Here is an 11,156-nt window from a genome sequence, read left to right as displayed (position 1 = left end):
ATTTTCTTCTGTTGCTTAGCTTGCATTCAAAACTGAAACACCATAATATGTCACCTAAATAGGTTATAACCAGACCATATTCCGGTAAAAAAAAAAGTGCCTCCTTTATTACAAATGTCGGTACTTTTCTGTTAATTTGGTTGTGATGTAATGACGTGTTAAGTTCTTGTGAAATGGAAAGAAGACGTGGAGAAACAACATCTTGTGTGGTTTCTGAGCGAGAAGGCTAAATATTGTAAATCCTCTGTGAGGTGAACGGATGTCGCTGGTTGTCTCAGAGTTAAATGTCAAACCACACTCTAATACACACGCTCATTCTCACACTCACACACTACCAGGACCACCTGACAGGACATGTAAACACTCAAAACTACACACACACACACACACACACACACACACACATACATATCACAAACAACTCAAGCTGTCTCTTACACACTTTGTCACGTCCGCTCACATGCCCACCCCTCAGCCCTCATTCCACAACGACACAGGAAGTCAGAGGGTGACCCATTTCTACCAGAAGTTTATTATGTTTGGTCTCTGCACAGATGTCACGGAGTGCAACGGAAATACACAGCACATGAAGAGACGAGATGAGCAACATTTATCACGAGCTCGGTGATTACATGAATCTAGATACAGCAAACCATTCATGATGTCTGAAATAAGGATTAATGGTGATTAAATGTGTTGATAGGATCCTTTATACTGCATGAAATCATTGATAAGATGAACAAATAAATGAGATTAACTTACAACATCAAAGACAAACTGTTACCTTTATAAAATAATGAACACATTTTAAACATAAAAGTTTATTTGTAGGATAAACAGTTGGTTTCTTTCATATTCATCATCTGCATGTCCTGTTTTATTCATACATTGCTACGTTATCGCCTATTTTATTGTTCTTATGTTTTGTGAAGCACTTTGCTACATTGGTTTGATAAGTGCTACACAAATAAACTTATATCTGGGAAGTGTGCTACCGCAATTACAGTTTATCGCCACAGGTGCCGCCAAAGAGAACGAAAGTCTTTTACTTATGGGAATTTTACAAAGAAAACGTGAACACAATGGAATCGAGTCCTGGCATTAGCAGCAGCTCTAGACCTGGAAATTGTACCCTTAAATGAGTGTAGATGCATGAGATAAACCGCCATTGTTGTTGACAAAATTGATATCAGAAGTCCCGCCCCTTCGTGATTTCGATTGGTTGGCGAGGGAGAAGTGACATCGACGAGCTCGCCAGTTTTCCTATTTTCAAGTGAGAGCGCTGTGAAAATACAAAATAGCAATTAGAACTGTAGACACAGGCCCAAGTCTTCTCATGATGTGTCTTTATATTTTTATAATCAAAGCACAAGCAAGTCATTGTGCTCTAAAACTCCAGCTGGAATGACGAATTGTTTTATTTTGCAAGTATATATTTGTTTAAAGCGCTCTTATGACACGTGTTTTAGATTTAAGTCACAGTAATAATTCTAAAACCTGGTGTATTATAAAAAAACAAACTGACAGTAGCATTTAGTTTAAAGTAGTACCTGCGTTCATGCTTCCTTGACAATATTATTTAATACAAACAGTAATGCACTGTAAAAAAAAAATAAAAACGGACTTGTGAGTCCCCCAGCTTTGCACATTCAACAAACACTAGATCATATTAGTGATCAGCTGGTGAACACAGCGGAGGATTTAGCATTTATATTAGGAGCTGGTGGAGACCAATACAGAGCTTAGAGAGAATCAGTTATATTTACAGGGGCCAGAAACATCAACTGGCAACTGTGTGTTAACACCTAAATCGGCTGTCAGTGCGTTCGACCCTCAAGTGACCAAAAAATGAATTAATTCAGGTTTAAACCATCGATCTTGTCTGAGTCAAAACTTCCTGATTCTTCTGCCCACAATCAGATCAGATAAGAATATTCTGTCACGCTGTTTGTGATGTAAACACATTAAACTTTATCAGAGGTTGTCAGATGGATTTATTGCTGAATGTTGTCTGGAGCTCTTTGAGGGTCAGATAGCCTGTCTTAACGGGCTCCACAGGCATGGAGGACGACCTGCACATGGCACCAGCTGAAGGCCAGGCTGCATAGCTTCCACCAGCATCCGCCTCAGGTTCATCCACCTGTAAGCTATCACAGGACAAATGTGTCAGACCGGGAGCATCAGGAGAGGGAAGAGGAGAGGAGGGGAGGCACATCTGGGAAGGAAGATGAAGAGGGAGGATGAGAAGAGGAGTGCTCTGGTGATCGTCTTCCCCTTTGACACCCACATCTTTCATGTCCTCTTCATCGTCCCTTCCAAGGCCAAAGCCGGAGTCTGGGCTCTGCGGCTCCCTCTTCAAGCTCTCATAGGTTGGAGCGGTGTTAAAGAGAGGGCCGAGGTGGAGGTGGAGGGCGCGGCTGTTGAGCTGATTGTGGAAATCATCCTGATAGGTGAAGTAGGCAGGACTGGGGTCAGCTTGAGCCGAGCTCCTGGAGGAGCTGGACATGAAGTATCCCATGTTGGAAAAGAAGGACGAAGACGTGGAGGAGGAATTGTCAACAACCCCACTGGTGTCGGAGCCAGCCGACAGGGAGCTCTTGAAGTGAAGCAGGGCACTGGTGGAGGTGGATGATGGAGAGGTGGAGGGGACCACATCCCAGCTTTCACACAACTCAACCGGGGAGATGTGCTCGCAGGGCTGAGCGGTGAAAAACGATTCGGGAGCCGAGAGAGGATTCATCCATTTCTAGGGAGAAAGAAAGAGATTTATGATAGAAAACAGGGAAAACAAATTACATAGTAATGTAAGTTTGTAAGAAATGTATCCTCATAAAAGTTCAGTGAGTATATCTCTGATATCCTGAAATTGCTACTGTCCAATCAGTGTTGTTGACGACCGTTTTGAACCCCCAAGTTTGGCATGACTCTTCTTTTGCAACTAGTTCCATAGTCCCCAGCTGGCCATTACAGATTCAAGGCCCCTCTGCATGAGCTTCATCATAAAACCTAGAGGCTACATCCACTTCTTAATATAGGCAATAGTGTTGATTAAGTACAAGCAGAAAAACCACATAAAAAGGCATGTTCGTGTACTGTTCAAAAAACTTTTTTTTAATCTAATCTGGGGCAATCTGTGGCTGCAAGGCTGTCCTGTTCCTGGTAGTCAGTGGTGAGTAGGCAGTACCACTCGCTCACTTCTTAATAACCTGAAACAAAACCACTAACTGAAAATAAGCAAGGGGGTCCTTCAACGGCTGAGGGGCCCCTAAAATCAAACTCTTCCTCCTTTAGTTTTCAACCTTGGCAAACGTGTAGTAGATAAGGATCCTGCTGGTTTGGCAGAGGAGGCTTCAGGGAAATTATACCCATTAGAGGACACAGGCCTGTTATAAAATAGTAGGTAACAAGAACAAGTCAAGATAACCCTCATGGCATCACTGACATCAAGTCCCAGAAGTACGCCTCAAGACTAGAAAACAGACCTCTAGGTGTAAATTTGTCGGGGAAATGAAACAGAAAAGCTAGATCTGTAGCGAATTATATTGCAATATACAAAAATGAAAGTGAGATGTGCGGTTCTTTTAGTTGAAATTTAGTATTTTTATATTGTGTTATTGAAATAATTCTTCCACCACCAGAATATGCCAGGCGATTTTATCAGGTAGCTGAAAGTGAACATTTACAATGAGAATAAAAGTGGTCCCAGCGTTGAACCCTGGGGTACTCCAGCTAGGACAGAATAGACATGTTCACGTTGGAATGTGGTGAACACTTTGACACCTTCGTTGTGGCTGCGAATGACAGTTCTTTTGTGGGCCACTTTCATTAACAACATTTTAACATTTTAGCTCACATTATTCCACTATGATGTTACATTTTACATTCTTTTTCAGACAATATTTCACTCACATATGTAAAATCTTTTAAGGCAAATTGCGTACAGGTGTCCATCATAAACCATTTAGTTTTTCAAGTTGTGAGAAAATTAATTTCAAGTGGAAGCTGTTCTATGTTACATATTAAGTGCCCCTTTGTCACAACTTGAGCTAAAGTTTCAACACGGCTAAAAAACGGTTTTCATGGCAAATAAATTTCACTTGAGTCAACAGTTTTTCATAAAACATTTACTGGATGCACCATTTCGAGTATTTATGCTATTCCTTGTTGGCAAGTAGATTGATTACACCTTCATAGTAAGATATTTGTATGATGGAAGCTGTAAGAATAATATACAACCCTAATATTATCTGACTAAGCATGGAGGACTGGGCAAAAAGGTATATGTAAACATAGGGGAAATTTAATCTCGTTGCCATTCGCACCCATACTTTGACGTTCCTTATAGACCTGAACTAGCATAACATGAAAACTATGTTAAACAGCTGTATGTATTTTTACTTATTTCAAAGTGGTTTCCCAGCCACCCTTCCCTGCAGAGTGAACAGACAGGCAGATGTGTTAAAATGTTGTGTGTGGTAGGACATAGTGGTTTAATTTACCGTTAGATTACCTCCGTGGACAGAGTAGAGAGTGTGGAAGTATTTAGAAGGGTTTGGTACAGGCTTCTGTTGGCGGAGCCTGGAACAGAGAGAGGACAATTAGCTCTCATATACTGCATGCAAAATAAAACAAAGCACACACACATACTGTCTTATATGATAAACAGGGGACTATTAGATTTAACCAACCAAGTGAGGACTTTTGTTTCTGGTCAACACAAACACACACGCACACTCGCAGTATACTCACCTCCTGCTTGAGCAACACCTGTAAAGGACCAGCATTACAACGAGGATGAGAACCAAGCTGCCAATCACTCCCCACGTTACCAGTGACAACCGGAAAGACTCTAAAACAGAGAGCCGACATTACAATGTGATCAATACTTACATGATAAATGGGCAATTAAATAAAGTTTACTCTCCCTCTAATCTTCAATATTTCCTCATTAAAAACTTCCCTGCAAAAAGGGAAGCCCCCACATGCTGCTTTTTTTTTGACTGTGTTTGGTAAACACCCGAACCAGACCGAATGACACGGTGTACTCTAACCCGATTGAAATTAACATGAGAAAAACAAAATTGTTTAAATTGTCAAAGCACCTGCAATCTTGTTGTTATCTTGATCCTGTAATGTCCCCCACCCGTCGGTCACTTCCAGCCAGGATGTTGTTGGACTCCAGTCGCTCCAGTGGCTTTTATACTTGTTACTGGGTTTCACTCTCACCCTGGCCTTGCAGTGCCCCTTCAGTTGCTGCGAAGGTATTCTTAGCTCTTGCTTTTGTGTGGAGAGAGTCCTGACATCCTTAATATGGAGGAAAATATGGCACAATATGAAAATAAGGAAAGTTACAGCTGTGAAACTTGACTTTACTAACACTGCATTCCCCTTTGCATCAAATTTTCATGAGTCATTCTAGTTTAGTTATGTTTTTGTCTTGTATTTCGGTGTTCAGTTATTATTTCTTGTTTTACCTTGTCACTTTGTCTCCCTGTCATGAGTTCTCATTGTTTAGTTTTGTATTTAGTTTATTCTGTGTTCTTGTCAGTATTTAGTCTTGTTTAGTTAAGTATTTCACTTGTGTCTTTTTGATTAGATCAGTTCCTGTTTTGCTTTGTCAGCTTGTCTCTCGTGTTGGTCCACTTCCTGCCTTTGTGTTTCCCGCTTGTATGATTGTGTGCCCTGCCCTGATTGTTTTCACCTGCCCCTTGATTGTCTCACCTGTGTCTGATTAGCCTCACCTCCTAAGTTTATTTAGTCTTTGTGCTCCCCTGTCTCGTAGCCAGTTCATTGTCGTCCTTCCTCTGGAGTTTAGTCTATGTCCATGACCTGCACTTGGCTCCTTGTGTTTTCTTCCCTGGATATTCTTCATGCTTCCCCTGACCCCTCATCCCCTTGGATTACCTGTTCATAATTTTGTTTGTACGTTTTTTGCTACGTCTTTTGATTTTCCTTTTTGTCTTTTGTTGGAGTTTAGATTTTGTTTGTGCATTTTTGCCTTTTACTTAATTAAACCATATATATAAGTCTGCTTCTGGGTCCTCACCTTTTTGTTTAACTGGAAACCGTGACATCAAATTAATGTGACTTAAAGTTAAGCTTTATCACACCAGAGGGAGTGATGTACTGAATATCATCATGGCTGTGATCCGGTCGTAGATAATCACAGCAGTGCTGATATTCAGTATAACATCACAACCTCTAGTGTCTTATTGCTTTTATACAACCGTTATAAAAGCAGCAAATAGTAGTAAACAGTAACAATCAACAACAGATTATTTTTGCTCCACAAACTAAACTCGTTCCACAACTTAACTGAAACTGGACTTTCGTTGCCGAGCAACCGAAACAGTCTCCTGCACTCTGTGTCTGCAGGTGACCACAGATCAGCTGTTGCGGTAAAGATCGATCAAGCTTACTACAGTGTGTTGGGATGTGAGGACATTGTGGGGCCTTAGACACCAGTAGGGCGCTCTGGTGGGATTCTCCCACAGGAATTATTTTCATAAAAAGCTCTTTGTTGATAAAATCAATGACAATTTAAAAATGTGTACCTGAACTGTCATCGTTTAACATTTATTGAATAGACTGTGAAATTCATGAGTTACCATTAGTTTACTGTGATATTACTTTCTTCATTCATAGACACTCACAATAAACTTTGTAAGATAGTTTCTTTGTCTGTTTCCTCGCTCTCTCTTTCCGTCACACGCTGCTGTCTCTCTTCCCCTGCCTTTCTATTATATGCTGTCTGTCTGTCTGTCTGTCTGTCTATCTGTCTCACATGTGGGATTAGTCGAGTAGGGCGAGCTAATTAAACAACAGAACGTACATTATTTGTTCGACAAAACCTCTCACCCTCCCCTCTATTAAAAGATTGAGTTTGGGTTTTTCCAACTGGGCCTGAACGCATCTCTCCTCTCCTCATTTGTAACTTGCATAGACTGTATAAAAAGATACAGTCATTGGTAACTTGTGTCAGAAAGGGTGCGCTGAGTGAGTGGTCGAGGAAGTTAGAGAGAGAGAGAGAGCAGCAGAGTGACGGTAAACGTGAGGATGGTAAACATTTAAAATGGATAGAATCAAAAAATATTTGATTGTTACTTATGAAATATTGTTAAAAGATATTGTCCAAAGTATCAAAATATTATTTAATCATGTTGAAACATTTGAGTGATTACCTAAATCTGCATCCCCCAATGGGGGATCAATAAAGTAATCTATCTATGTTATCTGATCTTATCGTCGCTGTGAGTGCTGATGTTAGTATTTAGCTAACAGCACTGCTGGGCATGAGCAGTGTTGTGACCAAGTCATCTTGGCTCAAGTCTCAAGCAAGTCTCAAGTCATTTTTTCTTGGGCGAGTCAAGTCAAGAGTCCTTAGTGAAGGCAAGTCAAGTCCCGAGTCAAGTCACTTTTTTTCCACCCAAGATGCAGCACTCTTACATGTAGTATCCGGTCTTTATAAAGAGAAAAGACGAGGTGTTAGCAGCTCGTCTAATAATGATATTATTGGACAATTTATATAACCTGTTCACAAAGTATGACAATGAATTGTATCTGTATTATCTTGGCACAGACGCAGCCATGATGATGGTCTGCTCTGAGACCGTATTGAGTAGTAACGAGTACGACTGATGAGGCTTCTCTTTGGGGGCTTTGATGTTGCGTGTTGCCATAGCGAGGAGTTTGACTGACAGCCGGTCATCCAATCATGACGATCACATACCGGGGAGCTTTTTGAGTCGTCCAATCATGATTCCCAGTTTGCGCTGCCTACATACTTGATAGTTAGAAAGTTTCAATTATATCATTTTATATTAAACAGCTAACATTCAAACTTATGAACACACACAAGTCACCCGAGTCATCATGCCTCCAGTCCAAGTCGAGTCTCAAGTCTCTGGGTATAAGCAATAGTCTCACGACGCTGCTCGCATGGCAGTAATGTCTCGGTACTTTGTGCTTCTAATTTTCCATCACGCCCGTCGAGCATGTGATGAAAGTGAGCGTGTATTCGTTCTCACCTTCCATGCCTGGTGTTTCTGTCCGATCTGAACTTCAAAGTCCAAGTCGGTTAGGAACTTAGAGTGAGGACGGCCTCGACTCCATGATATGTTCGTCATGTTGACAGAGCTGCTGACGTTAGGAACTCCTGGAGGATGCATTTTGACTGAAGTCGACACACACACACACACACACACACACACACACACACACACACACACACACACATTCGTACAGACAAACAGATGTGGAAAGAAAAGTGTGCAGTTAAGTATTTCCTGATGTTTACAGAAGTTAAACCAACTCAAAGCATGGATTCTTTCAGGAGTGATTCAAAGGGTAACAGTTTGGTGAAGAAGTTAGAGCCGCTCACTGTGACTGCATGGATCGTAGTCTGTGAGGTTCCCCACCAACGCGCCATCACAATCCATGCGGATGTAGGGCAAGGCTTTAAAACATGTAAAGAGCTGCAGGGAGCCATTATTAAAGCAGTTAAACAGTGAAGACAGGAATTGTTTGGGTAAAGCAGTTTAGCTTTGGAGCAAGACTGATGATTCTTGATTTCTTCACTTACTTCTTTTTCAAAGACAAAACTGCAGCCTGGAGGAGAGCTTCCGTTTTGTTTCAGTTGGCAGCACCGTCTAGGAAAGAGAAGCACATAAAGTGTCATGTTTTCACCTCTTTGTGGATTCTTTAAGAAAAGGGAGAATATATGATCCATTTATACGATTCAGACGAGCGTTAAAGAGGATAATATCCTTTGCATCTTACATCATTTTCTTGTGACGGCCTTTAATCCAGACTATCTTCTCACCAGAGATCTGGCAGTCCGCACCGGGAGCCGCCGGGGAGCCGTGCCATACACAGCTGACGTTGTTGTTCAAGTCATTCACACAGGAGAGTCCTTGAGTGTTGGAGACACAACAGATAAAGGGAGGGAGTTTAGGGTGGTGTCTGTGTTTATTCATGGCACTGGACTCTTTGTTTAGGACATTCAGATAGTCCAGTGATCTTGTAATGACACTGTGGATAAAACAGAGAGGAGGACGTGTCACTTTCAGAAATAACGCATGCATCAGAAAGACAAAATAGGAAGACTCAGAGAAAGTGTTGAGATGTGGTGACTGCTATCAGCATGATAATCAGCTCAGAGCTTGATCTGAACTCTGTTACATACTTGTGCAATGTTCCAACTGTGCTGAGAAAGCAGGACAAATATTTACTAGCTGGCAGTATGGTTGAAAACCTCCAACGGTCCTTGAATGAAAGAATCGTTGCCTTATCGTGGAGGGGTTTGCGCATCCCTGTGAACCTGGGAGCTGTGTTGTCAGGGGCACTAGCCCCTGGTGTGGGCCTCTCAAGGCATGGGTCCCAGTGGAGGGTCCAGACTGAGAGTGACCCAATAGACCCTCGTGAAACGGACAAATCAGAAGAGAGTAACCTCGCCCAGGAACAGGGAAACCAGGGCAGTCCCCTGGAGCCGGACCAGGGTGGTGGCCGGGCTTTCGCTCATGGAGCCCCGCCATGGTAAATGGACTGCACTTATATCAGGCTTTTCTAGTCTTCTGACCAGAAGCTTTCACCCTCACATTCACCCATTCACACACTCATTCACACAAGGATGACAAAGAGCCAGATCTATGCCACCGGGACAATCTGGGGTTCAGCGTCTCGCCCAAGGACACTCCAACATGTGACTGCAGCAGTCAAGGATCGAACCACCAACCTTCCGATTGACAGACAAGCGATTCTACCACTGAGCCACAGCCGCTAAATGGAGCCGCTGTGGGCTCACCACCTGCAAAGATAGGCAGAGAGGTCGGGTGCAATGCAAGCAGGGTGGCAGGCAAAGGCGGGGACATAGACGTGCTGATCCCCGGCAGCAGAGACCACAGTGAGGTGGAAAGAAACAGTTCTTTTTCACAGAGAAATCTTTTTTAAAGCTGAGGTGATCTTTATCATTCAAGCACTTTGATGGATTATTCCCTCACAGACGCTCTTGGACTAAGACAGACTTCACACTGCCGTGTACTCAGCTTCTTTTGATTACTGTTTGTATATAAGTCAAACGATCTCAAGCAGTCGTCAGTTTTGTGTCCGTTAAAAAAACAACAAAATCACGCAGAGATGAATAAACTCGTTCGTACCTTGAGAGACTTTGTGAGGGTGGGCTGCGTCCGCTGAGAACAGGACCACCAGAACGAACGAGGAGTGCAGGAGCTCCATCCCGGCGAGGACCACAATATGACTGTAAATCAAATACAGCGCATTATTGTTGTGTAATACACTGATACATGAGAGGAGACAGCTGACAAAATAAGTTTAACACTTTCAGTTTATCTGCGCAAATCTTTAATGTAGAAATTAAATTTGGAACCTTTCTTAGCTCGCTCAGACACAGTGGTGGTTATGACTCTGTGGTGAATGGTTACCAACAGAGTTTCTATCTCGATATGAAATTGAAAACAACACTCAACCTGAGAAGCAGCGGCAGCTAAAGCAGTTATAAGTGAAACTATATAGGCTGAAAACACCGCACACAATATATTCACTGCATGTGTCTGACTTCATCTTTCACACTGTCTGCAAAGAGGTGCACACAAGTCTTCTGCTAATAAAGGTCACGGTTTCAATTATTATTCTATGAGCCGAAATGTTCCATAAAGTCGCACATATTGTCTCTACTTTGAGTCATCGGCCGCTGCTGGTTTTTTCCGCCAGAGCCTGGGCTGTGTAGGACTTTTAGGTGAAGTACAGACGCGGCGCTGTTATAAACACACATATCTGAACATACCATGCACCGCAAACTAAACCACTTGTTCTCAATAATAACTGCACATCAGGAAACCTACAAAACAGCTTCTGCGTAGAGACCAGCGACCGAAAAGATGTTAATAGAAATAGAATACAAGCTCTATCTTATTCCATTTTGTTGTATTTAAATATAAATTCATAGATACAGTACCTCGTGGGTCTTGGTCAGTGAGAGTAGCAGGGGCCCCCCGAGAGGACACACACTGTCATCTTTTCTTCTGTCTCTTTCTCTCTCTCTCTGCTTCTATCACTCATCCCTCTCGTCTCCTCACTCTTGCCCCTTGCTCTTCTTTTAAGTGCCCAATGACATTTTCCCCTCGTAACCACAGCCTGCA

General features: G+C 42.3%; 1 protein-coding gene across 1 annotated transcript; it reads right to left on the bottom strand.

Annotated features, from left to right (window-relative positions):
* Positions 1 to 518: 518 nt before the first annotated feature.
* il2rb (interleukin 2 receptor, beta) lies at positions 519 to 11,156 on the bottom strand. The gene is made up of 10 exons (XM_069676448.1): positions 10,973 to 11,156; positions 10,155 to 10,255; positions 8,779 to 8,911; positions 8,582 to 8,648; positions 8,381 to 8,474; positions 8,028 to 8,173; positions 5,103 to 5,304; positions 4,750 to 4,849; positions 4,500 to 4,578; positions 519 to 2,746 (listed from the first exon to the last, which is right to left on the bottom strand). The coding sequence occupies exons 2-10, from the start codon at positions 10,231 to 10,233 to the stop codon at positions 1,985 to 1,987; spliced, it is 1,662 nt and encodes a 553-aa protein (XP_069532549.1). The 5' UTR covers positions 10,234 to 10,255; positions 10,973 to 11,156; the 3' UTR covers positions 519 to 1,984.

The sequence above is a fragment of the Semicossyphus pulcher genome, unplaced genomic scaffold (assembly GCF_022749685.1).
Source record: "Semicossyphus pulcher isolate SPU_LCO1_2020_fin unplaced genomic scaffold, fSemPul1.0.p SCAF_25, whole genome shotgun sequence".
NCBI lineage: Eukaryota > Metazoa > Chordata > Actinopteri > Labriformes > Labridae > Semicossyphus > Semicossyphus pulcher.
The sequence above is the reverse complement of the archived record's forward strand: the minus strand, read 5'-3'. Positions and strand labels throughout refer to the sequence as shown.